The 20,705-nt window shown below is 33.2% G+C and overlaps 1 protein-coding gene and 1 long non-coding RNA gene across 4 annotated transcripts; one reads left to right on the forward strand and one right to left on the reverse strand.

Annotated features, from left to right (window-relative positions):
- Nucleotides 1-4,474: 4,474 nt before the first annotated feature.
- LOC108213084 (uncharacterized) lies at nt 4,475-16,641 on the forward strand. Of its 3 annotated transcripts, none has more exons than XR_010290152.1 (4): nt 4,475-5,206; nt 11,777-12,899; nt 13,090-14,748; nt 14,876-16,641. It is a non-coding gene; the product is annotated as an uncharacterized LOC108213084 (long non-coding RNA). The 3 variants fall into 3 exon arrangements; XR_010290154.1 differs by having other exon boundaries at nt 4,476-5,206; nt 13,336-14,748; XR_010290153.1 differs by lacking the exon at nt 11,777-12,899 and having other exon boundaries at nt 4,484-5,206; nt 13,336-14,748.
- Nucleotides 12,319-16,423, reverse strand: LOC108213004 (probable glutamate carboxypeptidase LAMP1). The gene is made up of 12 exons (XM_017384717.2): nt 15,479-16,423; nt 15,301-15,368; nt 15,110-15,191; nt 14,913-15,005; nt 14,659-14,811; nt 14,295-14,363; nt 14,106-14,193; nt 13,364-13,447; nt 13,150-13,238; nt 12,934-13,050; nt 12,718-12,861; nt 12,319-12,567 (listed from the first exon to the last, which is right to left on the reverse strand). Exons 1-12 carry the CDS (start codon nt 16,421-16,423, stop codon nt 12,385-12,387), a joined length of 2,115 nt encoding a protein of 704 aa, XP_017240206.1. The 3' UTR covers nt 12,319-12,384.
- Nucleotides 16,642-20,705: the final 4,064 nt, after the last annotated feature.

Consider the following 20,705-nt stretch of genomic DNA (forward strand, 5'->3'; position numbering starts at 1 on the left):
TGTTAGAATTCATCTAATAACTTATATTTATTACCTTATTGAGATTCTTTTTCAAATGTTTTGACTTTCAATTTTTCTTTTAAATCAATATATGACGGGAAAATCAATTTTTCAAAATTTACACAAAGTTAAGTTTCTAGAATATTAAATTCAAGATATCTAATATTTTTGCAACATAGACAAACAAAAATAAGAAAGTAGAAGCCCGTTTGTGATTAATATATATGTTTGTAAATAAACTCATGACTGCTAAATGAACTATCATCACACCCTAAGGGATGCTAGTATATTTTGGAAGATAATCAACGTCAACCAGATTTACACTTTTCAAATTAGCAACAATGCTCTCTAACTCCAGTTCAATTACATTTAGAATGACACGCATGTTTAAAAAAATTAAGAAAAAATATAGTATTAGTGTCAACATGATAATAATATATACCGTTGCACTTTTACCGTGGCCTCGGATAACAAAATATCTTCATGTATTCTTCAACTGCTATTGACGGATTTAGAGTTAATTTTCTAGAATAATAAATTTAAGATATCTAATTTTTTGTAACATAGACAAAACAAAATAAAAAAGTAGGAGTTGAGATTGCCCATTTGTGATTAATATATCTGTTTGTAAATAAACTCATGATTGCTAAGTGAACTATCATCACACCCTCTTTTTCCGCCGTAAAAAAAAAAGCTTCAAGCATCTGAATCAGATCTTCATGGTTTGAATTTTTAAGATTATCACGGCAAGATATTTGATACTGTGAAGTTGATGTAGCAAGGTCGCCCCATTTTCTTCTAAAATTTGTAATAATAGTGTTAAAAGATACGTGATTAACTCTTAAATAATTAGCTAGCATGCAGCATAACAAAAGTACACTGGACCGTATAACATATTATGAAGGTCGAAACTGTTACAAAAAATACAACAATGTTATATTGATAATGTATGAATTATATTTACATGTATTAATAATTGAAACATAGAGAATATATATAGTGTTTGGAACTAAGAGACATCTTTGTAATTATCTCTCATAATAAGATCCATACATTTACAAATTTAAAGAATTTGAATCTCTATGTTGGCTCAAAAGTCATTATAATCTCTGAATTCGAGAGGGATGCTAGTATATTTTGAAAGATAATCAATGTCAACCAGATTTACACTATTCAAATTAGCAACAATGCTCTCCAACTCCAATTCAATTACATTTAGAATGACACACATGTTTAAAAAAATTAAGAAAAAATATAATATTAATGTCAACATGATAATAATATATACCGTTGCACTCTTAGTGTGACCTCTGTCGGATATCTTCAACTGCTATTGACGGATTAACAATGTTTTTTTTGACAATTTAGAAATGTTTATAATTTTCTAAACATCATCATTATGTGAATCACACAAAATGCTGCCCATGTTCCGTTGAAAAATATACATATTATGAAGGTCTATACTGCTAAAAAAAATACAACAAATGTTATACAGATAATGTATGAATTATATATACATATATTAACAATTTAATAATTAAAACATAGAGAACATACGTAGCGTTTGAAACAAAGAGACGCTTTCTACAAAATGATTTCATCTCACACAATAAGATTCACACATTCCCAAATTTAAAGATTTTGAATCTCTATGTTGGCTCGAGAGTCATTGTAATGGTCTCATCTCCCACAATAACATCCACACATTCACAAATTTAAAGATTTTGAATCTCTATGTTGTCTCGAGAGTCATTGTAATCTTTGAATTCGAGAATAATGCTACTATATTTTGTAAGATAATAACTCAATCAGATTTACATTCTTCAAATTAGTAATAATGCTCTCCAACACCAGTTCAATTACATTTACAATGACATGCATGTTTAAAACAATTAAGAAAGATATAATTAATATCACTCACAATGACAACATGATAATAATATATATCGTTTCACTCTTCTTGTTTCTTTTGTCAAATAACAAAATATCTTCATGTATTCTTCAACTGATATTGACGAAGATCCATTAACAAGGAAGAAAACATTTTATAAAATATTTTTTAGACAATTTAGAAATGTTTGTAATTTTCTTAACAGCATCATTATGTGAATCACACAAAATGCTGCCAATGTTCCGTTTCTTTAAGTTTATCACGAGATAAAGGTCTTAAAAACATATCATGTACAAAAAAAAAAGTAATGCACAATAAATACGAAACAATCAACTATTGGTATTTTGAATAACAAAAATTATTATACTAAAAAAGAGTCATTAAACTTTTATAAATTTCCTTACATGAAAATTAATTACTAATTTCTAAAAACACATGAATATTAAAGTTCGTCTAATCCAAATTTTTTTAAAACAATTCACACATCATACTAGAGGATAAAATTATATGTAGCAAATGATAAAATATTAAGAGAAATTTTGGTAAAATTAGAAAATAAAAATTTACACGGGGTTAGATTCAAGCGGGGAGAATACATTACTCTCACCTAGATCTATGTTATAATGGAAGAGCTCTTTTACTCTATTTGTCAACCCCGTTTTCAAGGTACCTCATATTCTATTTATAAGCTTCATCTAGGATTGTTGTTGCTTCTTCAGCCCCGTAGTGGGCTTTGTTTGTCTTTGTTGGACTGTGGCCTGACTTCTGTGGGCTGTGGCCCAACACACCTATAATATATACTCGAGGATATCACATGGCCTCAAAAATTGATATATTTATATAATACTGACTCCACTTTGGGTATATCACCCTATAATTTTCCTTTTACAATTAAAGTTACCCGCTTTGCTACTTGAAACTAAAAAAGCATCTTCCTATATATTCTCCCTCACAAGGCCATCAATTATTCTATTTTAACAAAAAGTTAAACTTTCAATTTATTTTAAAGAATAATTGAAATATGTTATTAAATACATGTATCATTCATAAAAATCAAACTCTTAATTTATATTAAGAATCATAAAAATTCATTAATATGTAATAATTGAGGTAAATAACAAAGGTTAAAGGTCAAATCTTGAAGAATGTCAAGTCAAAGTCCCAGGCTTTTCTTAAGTTTGCAAGAATAATTGATTCATCGGGAAACAAGAACTATGATAATTGAAGTGATTAAGACCGTTTGGCTTAATTAAAATAAGTGAGTTATTGTTTAATGTAAAAAAGAGGATTATCTATATCTATATTATTATTCTTAAAGCATGAACTTTTTTAAGGCTATTCCGGTAAATTCACATGCTCTTGGATCAACCTATTAGCCATCTGGATCTGATGTAGAGAAGCTAAAACCAGTTTCTTCCCTATTCAAATTAACACTCTGCTTTTAAATTTCGGATCTTCGTGTAACTCGACCCGGATTAAGTTGAATCTCATAGTATCTTCCAACCACATTAGAATTTGAAAAAAGACATTGAATTTAGTTCCTTCAATCGTGACACTCATTACGCCTCTATTTCAAAACAAATCAGACTTTGAAATTTGCATTAATCACAAATCTGAAAATAACGCATCTGATCTCGATATTAGTTTAAATAGTCTGATTTTCGAATTTGAGGAGTGGTGTCTGCTGTTCTTCATGCCATCGATGTAAGTTATGGTTTTTCCTTGAAGATGAGATATAAACAATTGCAATATGAATGTAATGATGTGTTTTTTTTTTTTTTTTGAAGATATCTTTAAAGTTTTTCTATTTTTTGAATCTTATGATTTGTACTGGTTTAGATTGTACATCATAGCATCTTTCAGATTTCTGTCTATACGGTGTTATTTCAACCTTGTAGATCGAAAAGGAGGAGTGATCTCTCATGTTCTTTGTAACATTGTTGTTGGTTGTGAGTTTTGGATATAAATTATACATATCATATAACCAATGCTTCTGCTTTTAATTTAATGAGAACATAATTGTTTTTCCTGAAAATGAGAACATAATTGTTAATTAGTCTAGCAAAATTATAGTCCATGAATCAAACTATTGAATACTGCATCCATTCTCGTATCTCGCATTTCCCATATAAATATAGCACGAATCTGACGGACAATAATCCTCTATTGGCCTGTTCATATAAAAAAGTATAAATATTTAATTATTTATAAACTAAAATCTAGAATTTCAATAAAAAAATTTATATTTTAGTTCTTACTCCCTCTGTCCCGGTCAATTGTATATGTTTCTTTTTCATTGCTCGACACGCTTTTTAAGGCTCTTATAAAACATAGCTCTACAACTTATTTTTAAGATTTTCTTTTTTTTATAAAAATATAACATTTATATTTTTATACAAAAAAAGAAAATCTTAAAAGTAATTTACATAACTATATTATATTAAAGTATTAAAGTTCGTGCCGCGCCCCCGTCCCCGATGTATACTATTGACCGGGACGGAGGGAGTATCCAATTATGAATACATCCTCGTCAATATCACGTGACGGCCCACAGATCAATTAAACAAACACTTATCCATCTCTAATTCTCTATCTATAAATACACGTACACACACATCTACACTCTCATTCACTACCAATAATACACACAGTTGCAAATAAACATGAAGAGCACAGGAAAGAGCAGCTCAAATCCCAAGGCAACCGGAAAATCCGGTCACGAAGCCCGAAAAGATCGCCAGTCCGGCACCGGAGTCACCGGATCACCGAAGAAAGGCGGTCACGGCGGCAAGTTCACCTGGTCCGGCGATAACGCAAACCTCGGGAACGATGAGTTCATCGCCGCCGTTGATCGTAATGACCCTAACTTTGAAGATCCCGATGTTGCTGTAGCGGAGAATTAATAGATTATTATTCGATAGATGTATGTATGTATATGTTTGTTTTTCTGGTATTAAGTTGTATCGATATATGGATTTATCTCTGTATGATGAAGTATCGATCATTATAAAATTGTCGCGATTTAATTTTTCTCGTAACATCGATCCGGTTCGGAGTCCGAAAATATGTTTATAATAATATAATGAAAGATTGTGATAATATGCATATCAGAATACAATGCAACAACGAAGTGTTGTGTGTGAAATTAGAATGATACAAGAGCATATGTATGTTTTCAACTGCAGGACACTAAACAAGAGGCGAAACTCGATCAAATCAAAATTTAAAACTTGCTGATTATGTAACAAAGTGTTATTAGAGACCGGAAGCACGGTGGATGCTGCTTCGTTGAGTGGATTGAGTTTACATTTACAGGTACACTTCACTTTCCTTGTTCTGTTGCTATGTGTTAGTTACATTTTTAGAGAATGTAGTAATTGTTTGGCGAATAATTGTAAATTTTTAAAGACTGTGTAATTGTTTAGGGATTAATTGTTTTGTTGTTGAAGGCGGCTCTACGGATCAGAATATCTGGACATATATAATCCTGAATTGAAGCATTGTTGCAATTTGTTGATTTTGTAATTTGGATTTGTGGAAAAAGGAGTCTGTTGAACTTCGTTTCTTCGTGTATTTTCTCTTTGTTTCATCGTTGGAAGGTCTCGGTTAGGTGAGAAGTGCTAGAGACACAATGCATTTGTTAGGGGAAGTTCTAGAGACACAATGCATTTGTTAGGGGAATTTCGGAAAATAAAGTTGTTACAAGTGTGTTGAGTTCTTAATTTGGATAAGTACTGGAAAAAAGAGTTTGTCAAAGTTCAATTCTTTGTATTATTTTTGTTCGTTGCAAATGCTGATGGTAAGATATAATGTAGGAATTTTCTGAGGAAAAAAAATAGAATAAGTTATTAAGATATTTCGAAATGGCCGGCCTTTACTTGACTTCATTATAGGCAATTCACTTAAATTTTAGCAAATCAAGGCATTTTGCGTATGGTGCTTAGGACGCAAGCAACTGTATAAGTCCTGATCAAAAGTTGTTTGTCTTAGATTGAATCATTGTTAAGTGCAGCATAATAGTAACAGTTTTGGCTTGCTGAACTGAGTTGGTGCAAGGAGCATTGGTAATATATCATAGTGCTTGTTTGGCAACTTTTGGTAGTAGTAACTCCGAAAGCTTCGATATAGAGGACCTTTATTGCTATGTGGTTAGGTGGTGGTTACCTTGAAATTGTATCTGGTATGGCAAAGAAATTGCTATGGGATTAAGTTTACATTATTAGTTAACCGGGCTCACTTATCACTGATCAGGATTCCCCTTGGTATTATTCTGTCTACCATTTATCTTATATATATTGCTGTATATGAATAACATTCATTTGTTAATTCTAAGACTTCGTAATATATTGTATAGGATACTTCAAGTGTACTTCCTCTGCTTTATATCTTTACTAGCTTATGACCCGTGCCAAGCACGGGTTTAAATTATTTTCTTAAATTTATTATATATTATAATTATAGGGTCGCGCTCATTAGAAAACATATCCTTAAATAGGATCTTAGAATTACTAAGTTTCTGCTGCCGACTACTAAATTTTAAATAGATTGTCAAGATCTAAATCTAAATACATGTTTTTTGTATCGTTGTATGTGTTCAAAAGTAATTTAAAAATACAATACATAAATACGACACTTTTTGCATGTGCAGTCTGTAGAACCCTAATTAATACTAGAAATAAGGCTAAGGGTTCTTAGGCTAAGATTTCTAAGAGGAACATGACCCTATAATTATAATTATAATCTCTTTTATTTGACTATACACTATCTTTGTTTAGATACAATACTTTCTATGTATTGACTTTTGATCCTTCTTTACTTTTTTCTACAAAAATCAGGGTTTTATATTAAACCAGCTACCTATGAAACGAAATATCACAAGTAGACCACTTATTCTAACGAGGTCTCATTTAAAACCCCAAAATTAAATTTTATATCATGTTGCTAACTCCGGTTTAAAAAATAGATGAAAAACGTAAAAATATTCACTCTGTTTTAACGAGGATTATCAGTAGAAACATAGTGAGAGCGAGGATACTGAGAATAATGGATCTCATCACTCTATTTTTACATTCTTCGTCTATTTTTTTAACCAGAATTAACAGCGATATAAAAATTAATCTTGCAATTGGCTTGTATGTTCTTTAATCTTCAGTAAAATTATCTTTATTTATAATTGGTTTAGAAGTCTAATAAGTAATTGTTATGTGTAATGTTAGTTGGAGTTCTCGTAGGTCTAGTGGTATTTGTCTCGACAGTTGTTTGACAAATTAATATAGAAGTCTAATAAAGCTTTTAAGTTAAATAACTTTACTTTAAAACCAAATCGGTCTTTTTGCTATATGTGCAACATTGACCATTGTTCTAATGGTAGTAGTGGCGGGGACATCGTTATCGGAAGATTTTGCCTTTGTCAGGACAGTGTTACCACTTACCACCACATCTTCTCCGTCTTTATAACATTGTTGTAAAGGACAGGGCTTGAATTAAATTTTGTATTAATATGGATTTGGCTAATAAATCAACATGAACCCCTTATTTATTTGAATTCCAAAACAGGATAGGATTTTTATAGAGTTGTTTCGTAAATTAAATTGTTTGAGTTTCAAAAATCAAAACAAATACTTAAGTTGGTGATATAATTTTGTTGATGGGATAGTCGTTACATTACAAAATCCTGAAAAATATGGAAGTCTTTTCAGAGTAGTATAATAATAGTAATTATTATTAAATAAACAAAAATTGCATGATGATAACCAAATTTTGGTACTTTGGTATTTACTATTTCTGATGTTCCGCTAAAAGGGATTTTTGCTAATTAATGAAGAGTATAGATTACACAAAATTAACCTTCTAATTTTGGGAAATTTGAATAATTGGAACAAATGCTGTTTAGTAAGTGGAATTGCTCGACACAATTGTACACTTACATCATCTTTTGTCGTTTCATTTAAACCGTATCAATTAAAATGTTGACAATGTCCACCAAGGTGCACACAACACTCTGAGATTAGAGCTTGAGATCACAAGATACACTTTTTCATCCTACTTGCTCACAGTTCACAAAATAAAAATATAATTGAACCATCCACCTATAAATTTAGTTTTGGTGTTTGTTTTCCAAATATTTTTATGCATTTATGTTAGCACACCATTGAGAAATAATGACACATGTATTATAGCTTTGGAGACTCTCCAAACTTCATATTGTACAGAACTCCATGTATTATTGGCCAAATGTATTCTTGCGCTTGGCCCTCTATCTGGTGTCACTGATTCCAGGGTAGGATACTGATCCATGATCAATATGCTCTGATGGTGCATAAATCTGAGATACGGAGCATGAGCAGTATGCTCTGATGGTGCATATATATGGTTTTAATTGAAGACCGGAGGTATTCAAAGTTAAAATAGCTGTTTGAAAGCTGAAATTAGTGAAATATTCATTATGTTTTTGTGTAGGGAAAGACGCATACCAAGTGCTGTCGTCCAAGCAGTCCATCTCTGTCTATAAATACTCGTTCTGCCATCATCAGTCTGTAATTAACTGTCTCACCTGCCAAGCTTTACTTCTTCACATTGATGCCCATCCTTTGGATCCTTGTATTGCCTGAGAGTCTAGCCTCTTTTTTATCTAGACATTGATAATTGAGCTTTAGTTTCTTACTTCTTACTTCTTAGTGATGACTGATGAGCTATACCATTCTTTCATAATTAATATATGTGGCTGCTATTTTCAAATCTTCAATAGACTTGAACAAGGGAGTGAGTTTGTCCTTTTCCAAAACCTCACTCATAATGTTGTCATAATATTGAGTGGTAGACTAGGTAACCTGCAATTGGCAGCCAATCCTATAGGTCCCAAATAGCATAACTCCTTTACAATTAATACCAGGCAGTCGAAGTGGTAATATATCTTTTTTATAAATGATTATACAACCATGTTATCTGCAGTATGCTCTTTTTCCTGATGGCAAAAGGCTCTGCAATTTTAGCACACATTTTGCATGTCGAGCTCAAGATTAGTTCTATATTGTAGGCATGTGCAGGTCAGTTGTGTTATATCTCTTTCTTAAGATTGTAGCTTAGCGGCATAATCATGTTGTACAAGCAGCACTATCAGAGTTCCTAGGCAATCATATCTAATGGTCTAAATGAATGCAAAACAAGAAGTTATAAAGTTAATAATTTGCTATTTTGTTATATTAGAATATGTTATTCCTTCAAAAACAAAAGTATATGTTATTAAATCTCTATGTTATTTTGTAATTAAATATAAACATCACCTGAATAAGAGATGAATCTGAGATTAAGTAGCATTGTTTTGCTTTTTACTAAGATTTTACTGTGTTCCACGTTCTAGATCTTTCTGTAAATCATTTTCACTTTCTATTATGGCATTTTCCAGCAGACTTTGCATGGACTAAATAAACTGAGTTATATCGTATATCATATATGCATCTCCTGGCTAAATTTCTGATATAGGTCTCCCTGGTTCTTGCATATGTTGTTGTGTGACCTTTGTAAGCTAAATCATATTCTATAATGAATTCCTGTTCTAATTCGTAGTTTTTTTTATCTGTTTCATTTTGCAGTAAAACACTGTTATAGTATAATTTATCTTCTGCTATATTAAGGCTGGAAAACGTTAGATGCTTTGTTTCTTGTTCCAATTATTTTCCTGTCACAGTTCCTGATGTCAAGTCTACTAGATATGAGGTAGATCTGATTTTCCACATTTTTCTATATAACATAATCCTAATCTTTGCTAAGCTATCAAGTGGAAACTAATGTTTTACAAACATATTTAAGTTACATATGTGCATAAAAGATGATATTATATTACCTTTACCAAATGACGTATCAGCTGCTGGGATACCTACATGCTGTAAAAATGCTGCATAGTATGAACTTGCACCTCCAACCTTCCTATCTATAAATGTACAATAATTTACTCCAACTGATCAATTGAGCCTAAAATATCAATCACTTTATAGCACGTCTGGATCTGGTGAAACAGCTCATTTTCTATCCTTATTACGAATATGGGGTTCACCCTTCCCATCTGAAATATTGTTATATGCTTACCTTAAGATTGACGGTAGTTCTGGTCCATGAGTCAAAGATTGTATGTGACGAGTTATCTGGATCTTGAAACTTAAAGAGTAATTTGACATCTTAGGCATGATTTGCGAGTGATATTTTTTTTTAAAAATCTGAGATCCATCTCCTTTAGATGCACCCTGGCATATTCATATTTTTAAATCAAACCTGGCACTGGCATTAGCTTAGATTATTCTGTTGTTTGTCAAAGTTTATATTGCAATCACTTGACATGTTAGGGATCATTTTATTGATGGCAATGGGAGTGCGATAGACAGGAATAGGAAAATTTGGAATCCCATGGGGTACATCAATATCTCCTCCCTTGTCTACCTCGCGGTCAGATTTTCTTCACGTCTTTTGTACTTGGCCAGCCTTGCGGGGTTGGATCACCTAATCCTGTATATAGGGAACCCGCCTGGACTCCACTTGGTGGTATCCACTTATCACCAGGAAACCCTTTTGCATCACCTCCACCACCATAGTCTTTTCTAACTGTGACAGCACGGTCCCCATAGCACCTGGTTCGTATGCATCTGTTAGAATGTACCCTCTATATAATCGTCCTATCCTAGTTAATATTACAGTACCTGACACATTCACTCTTGTTTTTAGAGTCATAAAATCCTTTAGTTGTCCATAGTTAACAATTAACATAGAGAACGGGTCCGACCACAGTACCTAATTTTGCATATGCATAGAAAGTAGGCAGGACTTAATCTGTGCCATGTCTATGTAGCGGTTGCTCTCGTAGGTCTTGCAAGGATCAAGTCTGTAAGTTGTGTTTGTTGGTGGATGAGTTAGTATCAGTGACCTTGAGACAGATAAGTTAGTGATACTCCATGTGATCAAATATGTGATTGGATATTATAGCAAGATAGAGTACCTGCAACCCCTGCAGCATGGAGTCTGCTAGTGGGTGAGTGTTGGTGTGGGAGATTGATACATTGTCTGAAAAGGAACTTGATATATATGATGAGTGATAGAAAGAAATTGTTAGGAAGCTGGCTATGGCAATCAAGGCGGTGATGAATAATTCATACATTGAAGCTGATCAAGAAATGTTCAGTCTTCTGAAAGCTTCTTCCCTGAGTTCTTTCGGCATTTTTTTGTTGAATGTGTAAAGAGATGACTGTACTTGAATTATTGGCAAAAAGACTTAAAATTGTATGGCTGATGATACCATGTAAACAATGATAATGTATATGATAATATATGGATTTCTCCATATATTAAATTATCAATTTTAATTTATTAATTTCAATAAATGACCTTTTTCTAAAAAATGTGTATGAATGCACTATCAGAGGACCATTCCTGAGTTCTCTTTTTCTACGGCAGATTTTTGTAATAGTTTGACAATTGAGATTTTGTTTTGGAAAGGTGAGATACCGGAGACAAAAAAAATTAATTACAATGGAAACTAAGCTATTTCACCCTATGTTATTTTGCCGAAAGGAGTCTTTTAATTGATATTCTTAAGTTATTTTTCCTTCCTGCTAAAACTGGCTGGTGGAGAAAAGGGCGGAGTCAGGTGGTTCTAGACTATTCGAACCTTGGGCGAGTTTTCTTCCAATGTAGTAAATTCTTGTGAAGTCCTTATTAGTGTTATCCTCGGCTCCTTTGTAATCCTGGTTCTGATATATATTTAAATCCTGTAGTACATGTTCCACCAGTTTTTATGTCGATGGTTGAATGCAACACTGTCTCTATAGAAGTTATTCATCTTACCTTAATACCTTGTCAAGTTTGGAATCATAAAACTGGTTTGGCTTGCTGGTGCAGGTTGCTGTGAGAATAAGCTTATGTGAAGAAATCGTGGTTTATTGGTTTTTGGTTGGCATTTTCATATGTAAAAATTATCTGAGCTTCAATGTAGATTGAACTTTAGTGCTCTGTAGTTAGGTGGTGGCTCACCGCTCACCTTAAGAGTTAAAACTTTGCCTAGTTGTATTGGCTCAAGGTAGTAATTTATTTGTTTGAAACTATATGGAAGTTAATAATAACATAAGATAGCACATAGAGCAATACCTGCTGACTGCTAGGTCTATGCATGTATTATCATGTCCAGTTCTATGATTTTTGAAAACCTTGAAAGAATATGTCCCTGCAAATGTTTAATATTCCATGTTTTTTTCATTAATGTAAGTTTTTTTCGTATAGTAATGGTAGTGGCCTGTCAAATAGTGGTCCACAATCTTCTATTGCCATTATTTCAAATTTGGATCAGTTATTATTTTGACACTGTTCACCCAATTGCACACAACTCTCAGAATTTGGCTTTGATAATATAGGAGATTAAGTTTTCAGCTTATGTGCCCGCAAAGAAAGTATTAATAAAAGCTTTGAAATAATGAGTCTTGGATTGTTTATTTTGCATATATTTTATGCACTCATGTAAGAACACCATTTAGGACTAATGATACATGTATTACAGCTCTAGAGACTCTCCAGACTTCATGTTGGACAGAACTCCAAGATTCTTTTGTGTTCTCTTGCTTGGCTTTTTCTATGGCATCAGTGATGCCAGGGAAGGATACTGATCCATAATCATCATGCTCTGAAGGCGCATAAATCTGAGACAGAAGACCTTTGCTTTTTAGTATTTTGATGAATATATGATTTAAAACTGAGACTATTTGAAGATCGAGTATTGAGTATCTGTTATGAACCCAAATTCAACAACAAACATTTGTTAGGTTTTGTTACAGGAAAGAGACACATACCAAGTGTTTATACCATTGTCGTCCAAGCAGTCCGTCTCTGTCCATAAATGCTCGTTCTGCCATCATCAGTCTGTCATTTAACTCTCTCACTTGCCTTGGTTTAGTTCCCCACATTGATGCCCATCCTTTGGATCTTTTAAGTGCCTGAAAATCAAGCCTTGTTTATTTTCGTACATGGCAAAGTAAGATCCTATCTCTTAGTGATATAAACCGCACCTTTATTTCATTATCTATTTTGGTGGCTGCTATTTTTAAATCTTCAATAGACTTGAACAAGGGAGTGAGGTCTATGTTCTTATCCATAAGCTCATTTGTAAGTTCGTCTGCATTTGTCTGTATTAAGATTCAGAAATGAATGACAATGTGTGGCAGATACGTTAAGTGGTGTATGTCATGTACTTGGATATGCGGCTATATAGGATGTAGGTATACCTGGAGCTCAAATGCATAGGACAAATAATTGAAAGGTAAAAATTCCTCATCTGCAAGTGAAAGAGCTACTAAGCCCCAAATGCTTGCCACTGTTCCAAAATAACATTTTAAGCACAAATGTTAATCTACAAGTATGCTCATGTGTTTATAGGACTAGGAGTTCTAATGGTGTAATTTTAAGTGCAGATATGCTTCATATGGAAGACACAAAAACCTGCTACATGTCTGCGAAACATCGGGTCACCAAAATCTCTCATCCAAATGAAGTCATCATACATTGAGTGGTAGACTGGGTAACCTGCACTGCAACTGGTTATAGTAAGTCATAAATTTAGCAAAAATAATGATTCCTTTACTTTGAATAGTAAGTGGTTATAGAAATGCCAACTAAATCTTTTTTTATGCAGAATGGTGTTTTTCCTTGATAAAAGTTCTGCAATATTAGCACACAAGTTTTGCACAACGGGGATGCTAGAGGCAGGTCAGTTGTATGTCGCAAGACATTTTAGAGTTCGGACGTTTTGTCGCTAACCATTTCATCGGTTCATTTTAGCTTCAAACTCCCATTTTATTACAACTTTAACAATGCTTGTGAATCGTGACTGGGTTTGGGTAAATTAATTCCTATCTTTAAATATCTACCTTGTTATAATTTTTATTTAGGCCTCATTTTGCGGTAGAAGCCAGGAAGTTCTAATTTCTTTTTTGTTAGAGCTATAAACTTGATCCTATGTTCCTTTTTGCTAGTTCTTACTGTCATAGATCCTAATGTTAAGTCTATTAGATTGAGGTGGATCTACCTTCACATTTCTATTGCATCCTAATATATGACTATCAACTATCAAGTAAAAATCATAAAAATCTTTAAGTCACATATATGAAGTTATTAACATTACAGATTAGGGTATGATCCGTAACCTTAGCAGATAAAAGTGCATGAAATGAAGTGTTGCTACCTTCACCAAAAGACATATCAGCTGCTGGAATACCTACATGCTGTAAAAATGGTGCATAGTCTGAACCTGCACCTCCTAACCTTCCGATCTTCGTAGAAACATTAGTTTAGTTGAAAACTTGAACAACCTATTTTCTTCTGATCACATATATGGGGTTCTTCCTTTCCTTTAAAAATGTCAAATACTTACCTTAGGATGATCACTAGTGCTTATCCACGAGTCAAAGATAGATTGTGATGAGTTTTCTGGATCTCGAACCTCAAAAAGACATTTTGAAATTTTAGTTATAATTTGTAAGTAAAAAATTGGAAGCACTGACATTTTTATGTTTCTAAAATAAACTCTAGCACAGGCATCAGGTTTATTCAGCCGCCAAGCACTGCTCTGATTGCAATTACTCGAAAGTGGTACTGTAGGCGTATAGCATTTATAACACTTCTGAGTATAATATCAATAATTTTTTGTATCGGTAAGCTTAAAAATGTTGCCTTTGCTTTGAAACTGCAATTTTTATTTGCAAATTATTTCTTCTGGTTACAAACTTATTTAGTACCTGTTTAGTAGCTTGCATTAATAATTGATCCAGCTGTGGAGTTGCTGCAGCTTGAAATCCTGCTCCACTAACTGCAACGTCAACATTCAGGTAAGCTACAACCCTTGAGCTTAGCATTTCCCTGTTCTCTTCAACCCATTCTGTTGAACCTATCTGTAAATTGCTAATAATTTGAATTTAGTGAAATTTTTCATGTGCTGTCTTTGTGCATGTGTAGTGAGTGTTCCTTGAAAGTGAGAGGTAGAGAAAGAGACCAGGCCATACTCCTCCGCATCCCAATTACAAAAGATGATTGTCCTTCTTGGTTTCCACCCCTTTTTCTGCAACTTGCTTAGCCTATCGGCAACCTAAGTAGCACATATAATCAAGTGAACGTAAGGGGTAGTACTTTCACTTGGAGACCTTGGTTTGACTATACTATTTTAAAGAGGATGCATGAATGCAAGGTGACCTCAAGCAAAGCTGCTGTGCCACTGTTGGGATCAGCAGCTCCAAAAGTCCATGCGTCTCTATGATTACCCAGTATTACAAACCTGCAAATGGTTTCAGCCTATAGTAGTTACATTTCTACAAAGCAAGTTTCAATGTTTGATTGAAGTGTCTGTACAACTCAAACAAATATTACTGTCAGGGAAACCATACCGATCAGGTTCTTCCTCCCCTTCAATTATACCTATAACATTTTCTATTGTATTAATGCCTTGTTTTCCCTGCAAAATTAAAGAACAAATACATGGCAACAGTTCACTCTCGGCTGTTATATCCCCTGTCAATTTCATAGCCACAATACATATAGAATTATGGTCCGTCAGTTACTTACAGTGTAACTGAGATTTAAAATGCCAGGCCCTGGTCCAATGTTGTAAACTGGACCATCTTTGCATCCCTGCCAGTCACTGTCTGCCACTTCCCCACCAATGGACTTTATAATTGCCTCACCGTCTACTGCTGATACAGGCAGTGAAGGTATCAATGGAATGTCTCCTCCCTTGTCCACCTCATCATCAGAGATTCTCTCACATCCTCCCGTGCTCGGCCACCCTGGTGTGGTTGGATCTCCACATCCCTTATACAGTGTTCCTACCTGGACTCCACTTGGTGGCATCCACTTATCATGAGGAAACCCTTTTCCATCATCTCCACCCCCATAGTCCTTTTTATCCGTGAACAACACAGCACCTATAGCACCTGCTTGGTATGCATTTGCCACAATGTCCCCTCTATATATTTGTCCCATCCTAGCCAATACAACAGTACCCGACACATTCAACCCTTTTGTTTTCAAAATCATAAAATCTTCCACACGTCCATAATTAACATAGACAACTGGTCCGACCACAGTACCTGATCTTGCATATGCATAGAACGTAGGTAGGACTTCATCTGCCACGTCTATGTAGGGGTCACCCTCGTACGTCTCTTGTCGAAGTTCAAATATAGTAGTTGTGTCCGAAGGTGGATGAGTCAGTGCTAGTGACCTCGAGACAGGATAAGTCAATGATACTCCATATGATCTAATATGTGATCGGATATCATAGGAAGATAGAGTAGACAGAACATAGCGTGCAACCTCAGCATTAGCTTCAGTGCCTGCAACATGGGGTCTGCGAGTTAGCGAATAGAGGTGTTGGGAGACTGAAACATTGTCTGAAAAGGTACTTGCTATATACAGTGAGTGATAGTTAGACTTTTGTGGGGATGAGATGAAGAAATACGTTAGGGAGCTGGCTATGGTAATCAAGGTGGCCGCGATTGATGTATACATCGGAAGTTAATCAGAAAAGTTCAGAGTCTTTTGAATGCTTCTTTTAGGGTGTATATCTTTCCTGATTAACAAAAATTGTAAAGAGATGACAGTACAGTAGTTGAATTATCAGCAATGAGATTTTGAAGCAAGTGCCTGATGATTCTAAATTAGTAGTGATAATATTTATGTTGGATTCTGGGTTTCTCCCAAATATATATTACAATATAATTGAGGCATCTGTGTCAGCGGTCACCATAACATCTTTAAATTATTTGTTTTTGCTTTTAGTGGATCAGTAAAGTGATTGGATTTTTCTACCTTTGATTCTCTATCATGGTTGGCATTTTTGGACTGCATAGCATCAGAAGTAGATATACTCAAATTATTGAGGAAGAAATGTGTAATCAATGTGTGATATCATTCTGATTATACAATCTAGATTATCTCTTAATTAAGGTAATTAGCATGCGCATTATGAGCATTATAAGGCAGAGATATATTTAGAATAGTTAAAGCTGATAAAAGCCACATTCTTGAATATTTTTTTATGAAGAAGCCAAATGCCAAAAGGAGTGGGGGCAATGAAATTAAGTTTTGTTTGTTGAGAGTTGCTTTCATTTCAAAGTCACATTTCACAAGGGGTTTAAGTTTTAATAATAGGACCAGTATATGTCACTTGTCCATTTCCTGGTGTGAAGTTCAAAGCTAAATTCATATATCTGAGTTTCAGTTTGTTTAACATAAATCTATCCATGTTAGTTTCACATTAGAGTGCTGTTCTTGGCCGTAGCCTATAAGGATGCCAAGATGTGTATCGTCTTAGTACCTATAGAGGATTCCATTAATAAATATCCAAGAGCAATAAAACATGCACCAGTGGATTAATTAAATGGTAGATGGTGTCTGACAATCGTTTTCTGACAACAAACTTTATGCGATTTTTTATAGCGGAATTATGATAGTATATAATAGTATAGTTATTAAAGGACTCAAATATATTTATTTTTATAATAGTATAGTTTATTCATATTTTTATAAATGAATACAGTTTATTATTTAAAGGTATCATTAATTTTTAAAAATAACTTGACTTATAAATCATATCAAAATTATTTTTAATTTGTAAAAACTAAATTAAAATTTATTTTTTATCTCAAAAATATTTTACATATTAATTTTTTAAGTTATTTTATCTTTTAAAATAACTTGGCATTACGGTTGCTGGCAGGCTTGCAGCAACATCATCTTTTTGCTGAAAAGCGGTTAAAAACTGTTTGGTAAATGTAAAAGTAGTTTTTTCGAATAGTATTTTTCAGATCAAAAGCTGTTTTTAGAAAAAGCAGGTCCTTTGATACGTTGAAAAAAAACTGTTTTCCAGCTTTTGCATGAAGCTATTATAGATTTCAGTATCAAAATTCACCAAAAACATTATTTTTTTATGTTATAACTCAAAATAAGTAAATATCAAAAAAAAATCCAAATAGTTATCTAATTTCTAATAACAATATTTTTTTCACAAACATTTTTTCTGACGGCATGCACTTTTTGACAAACACTCTCAAACAGACTCTTACTAAAGGGCGGAGAATGATTATAAAGAACGGTTTTTCTAGTGTGTGCCTTTGGGCATATGCTAAACACGAAATTGATAAGTTTGAGAGATTTTGATTGACTCTCATATCTTAATAATGATGGACCTCCTGCAAATACACCAACCACACCAATCAAAATCTCTCAAACATATCAAATTCTGCGCTTAGCATGTGCCCATGAGCACACACTAGACAAACCCTATAAAGAATGTGAGGTAAATATGAAATAAAAAATAAAAAATAAAAACAATACTCGGTCCACTTGCAAATAAACCAACCACACCAATCAAAATCTCTCAAACATATCAAATTCCGTACTTAGCATGTGCCCATGAACACACACTAGACAAACTTTATAAAGAATGTGAGGTAAATATGAAATAAAAAATAAAAAAAAACAATACTCTCATGACAGACCCTACTAAGGACGGAGAATTGACCATAAAGAATGTTAGCGGATTGAATTAGATGTTTTGACTAGCTGATTTAAATAAATGTTTTGACTAGTGGATTGAATTAGCGGCTTCTTGTAAAACTGTTTGGTAAATAGTTGTTTGATGAGTTTTTTGTGACATATATCCAAACCGCTAACCCAAAAAGCTCCTCAAACTAGTTTTTTGAAAATTAGCTTTTTGAGCCCAAACCTCTATTTCAATCCGCTAACTACCAAACACTAATATTAGTGGATTGAAATGGTCAAACCTCTAAAACACCCCCAAACCTCTGATTTTATCCCAAACCTCTAACTTTCAAACACTCCCAAAGTATCAAGCTAAATTACTTCTTTTCTTTTTTGGTTATCCTCCAACGCTACGCGACATTGACCATCAGTATCATAATTTTTAAGTAATAATGTTTCGAATATTATCTGCAGAAAAAGTTATCCCAATTCTCACTCAATGTTACATCGTATAACATTATATCATGTAATGTTTATAATCCTAAAAATCTAATGCTATATAATGTGATATTAGGTAAACATTATTTTATGTAACATTTGAAGTTCAAGTTGACGTAACATTACTTTCAGAATGTTAACGTGGTGTTCAGAACCCTATTTTTAGGACGGTTTTTCTATGGTGTGCCCAAAGGCACACACTAAGCACTAAAATTTATAAATTTGGGAGATTTTGATTGGCTTACACTCTTTAATAATGATGGCCCCCCTTGCATTTACAACAACCACACCAATCAAATCCCTTAGCATGTGCCCATGCCACACACTAGACAAACTCTTTTTAGAATATGAGACTATATCAGGTAATGTTTTATCTTTATAACCTAGCGTTATATGATGCAGCGTGTTAAATGTGATATCCTCAACTATATTTTCGGAACATAATATTTAAAGTATTTCAACTCCGATTTATACTAGCTTTTAACCAGTGCGAAGCACGGGCGGGTATACAACTCGTAATTTATTATTTATAATTTAAATTTTAATATTATTTTATTAGTATTTTAGTATTAATGAATTGAATTTTAATTAAATTATATTAACTAACTAATTATATTTTCTCGAAAAATTCAGCTTTTATAATTTATTATCTATTTATAAATATTTTGTTGTTATTAATATGTGGATACTATATTTGTCGTGTAACGGATTAGAGTTAAAAAGAGTTATACGAAGGATCTTGTTTTAAAATATACTCAAAATTGTATATTTATAACTTTATTTTTAATATCATTATAATTTTTTTTGAAATATTATATGATGATGTATTATGATAAGTGTTTTTAGGATATGAAAATGTTTAACAGTGTATGCACATGTTATAGAATTCTTTTTTGAGAGGAAGAGTACCAAATAAAAAAACATAACCGTATCAAAATTTTATACGACTACAAATTATATCATGGTTGGCTCATTAAATTATAGTATAGAGATATACAGAACCCTTTTTCACCAAACAGCCCTTAATCCTACGTGACAGGACTCCCAATCTAGATAATCTCCCGGCATCCTCGAGTAAAAACCTTTATCACTAAGCTGTATCATTACACATCATAACACGTTAGATAATTATATATCTACATTAAAAATAGTTAAATGAGTCTTATGGTTTTATATCAAGGTTTTTAAAAGTGAAATAACGACTCTGCACCATTTTCTTGGTTGTAATAATATGGTTTTTGGTACATGCCTAAATAGAAAATATTAATCTGGGGCCTGTGCCTGTGGTCACTATTCACTAAAATCATGCCACGCTGATTCTCTTGTGAGAGTGAAATATTCCGAAAGGAACTGAAAGTTAAAGCTCTTAATGTTATGAAACAACAAAAGTGTTGTCCATCATTGTCTATGAGCAATACTATATTATCTCTATACTTTTTACGCAAACTGAGAAGCACTCACGGACTTCAACAACAACATATGTGATAATATGTTCTGCATCTATAACCAACTAACTAACAAACATGCATTTACATTAATCAAATTCCGTCAGTTTCCTCGAGATTTCAGGAGAGTTGGTCATCTAACATGGTATTTCCGAAACTCCAGTATTTTTATGAAGTTTTGGAGTACACATTCTCTTATAACAAAAAGTGCATTCTTTTGGCTGGCTGGCTGTAATTAGTCTATGCGGCCTACATTTGTTGCCTGTGAATGTCTCTCTCTAAGCTGGCCCAGAGAGAGAACCACCCGTGACCTATTTTTCTCTCCATTGCGTTTTTCTTTATTTCAGCACCACTTTTCACCAAGC

The sequence above is a fragment of the Daucus carota genome, chromosome 3 (genome assembly GCF_001625215.2).
Source record: "Daucus carota subsp. sativus chromosome 3, DH1 v3.0, whole genome shotgun sequence".
NCBI classification, from domain to species: Eukaryota; Viridiplantae; Streptophyta; class Magnoliopsida; order Apiales; family Apiaceae; genus Daucus; species Daucus carota.

What these genes read in the sequence shown, in the direction of transcription:
- LOC108213004 (XM_017384717.2), bottom strand. Translation starts at nt 16,423, where the DNA reads ATGTATACATCAATCGCGGCCACCTTGATTACCATAGCCAGCTCCCTA. An exon ending in CCTATGCATTTGAGCTCCAG is followed by an intron (nt 13,051 to 13,149) that starts GTATACCTACAT and finishes ATCTTAATACAG; the next exon opens with ACAAATGCAGACGAACTTAC. An exon ending in AAATAGATAATGAAATAAAG is followed by an intron (nt 12,862 to 12,933) that starts GTGCGGTTTATA and finishes CTTGATTTTCAG; the next exon opens with GCACTTAAAAGATCCAAAGG.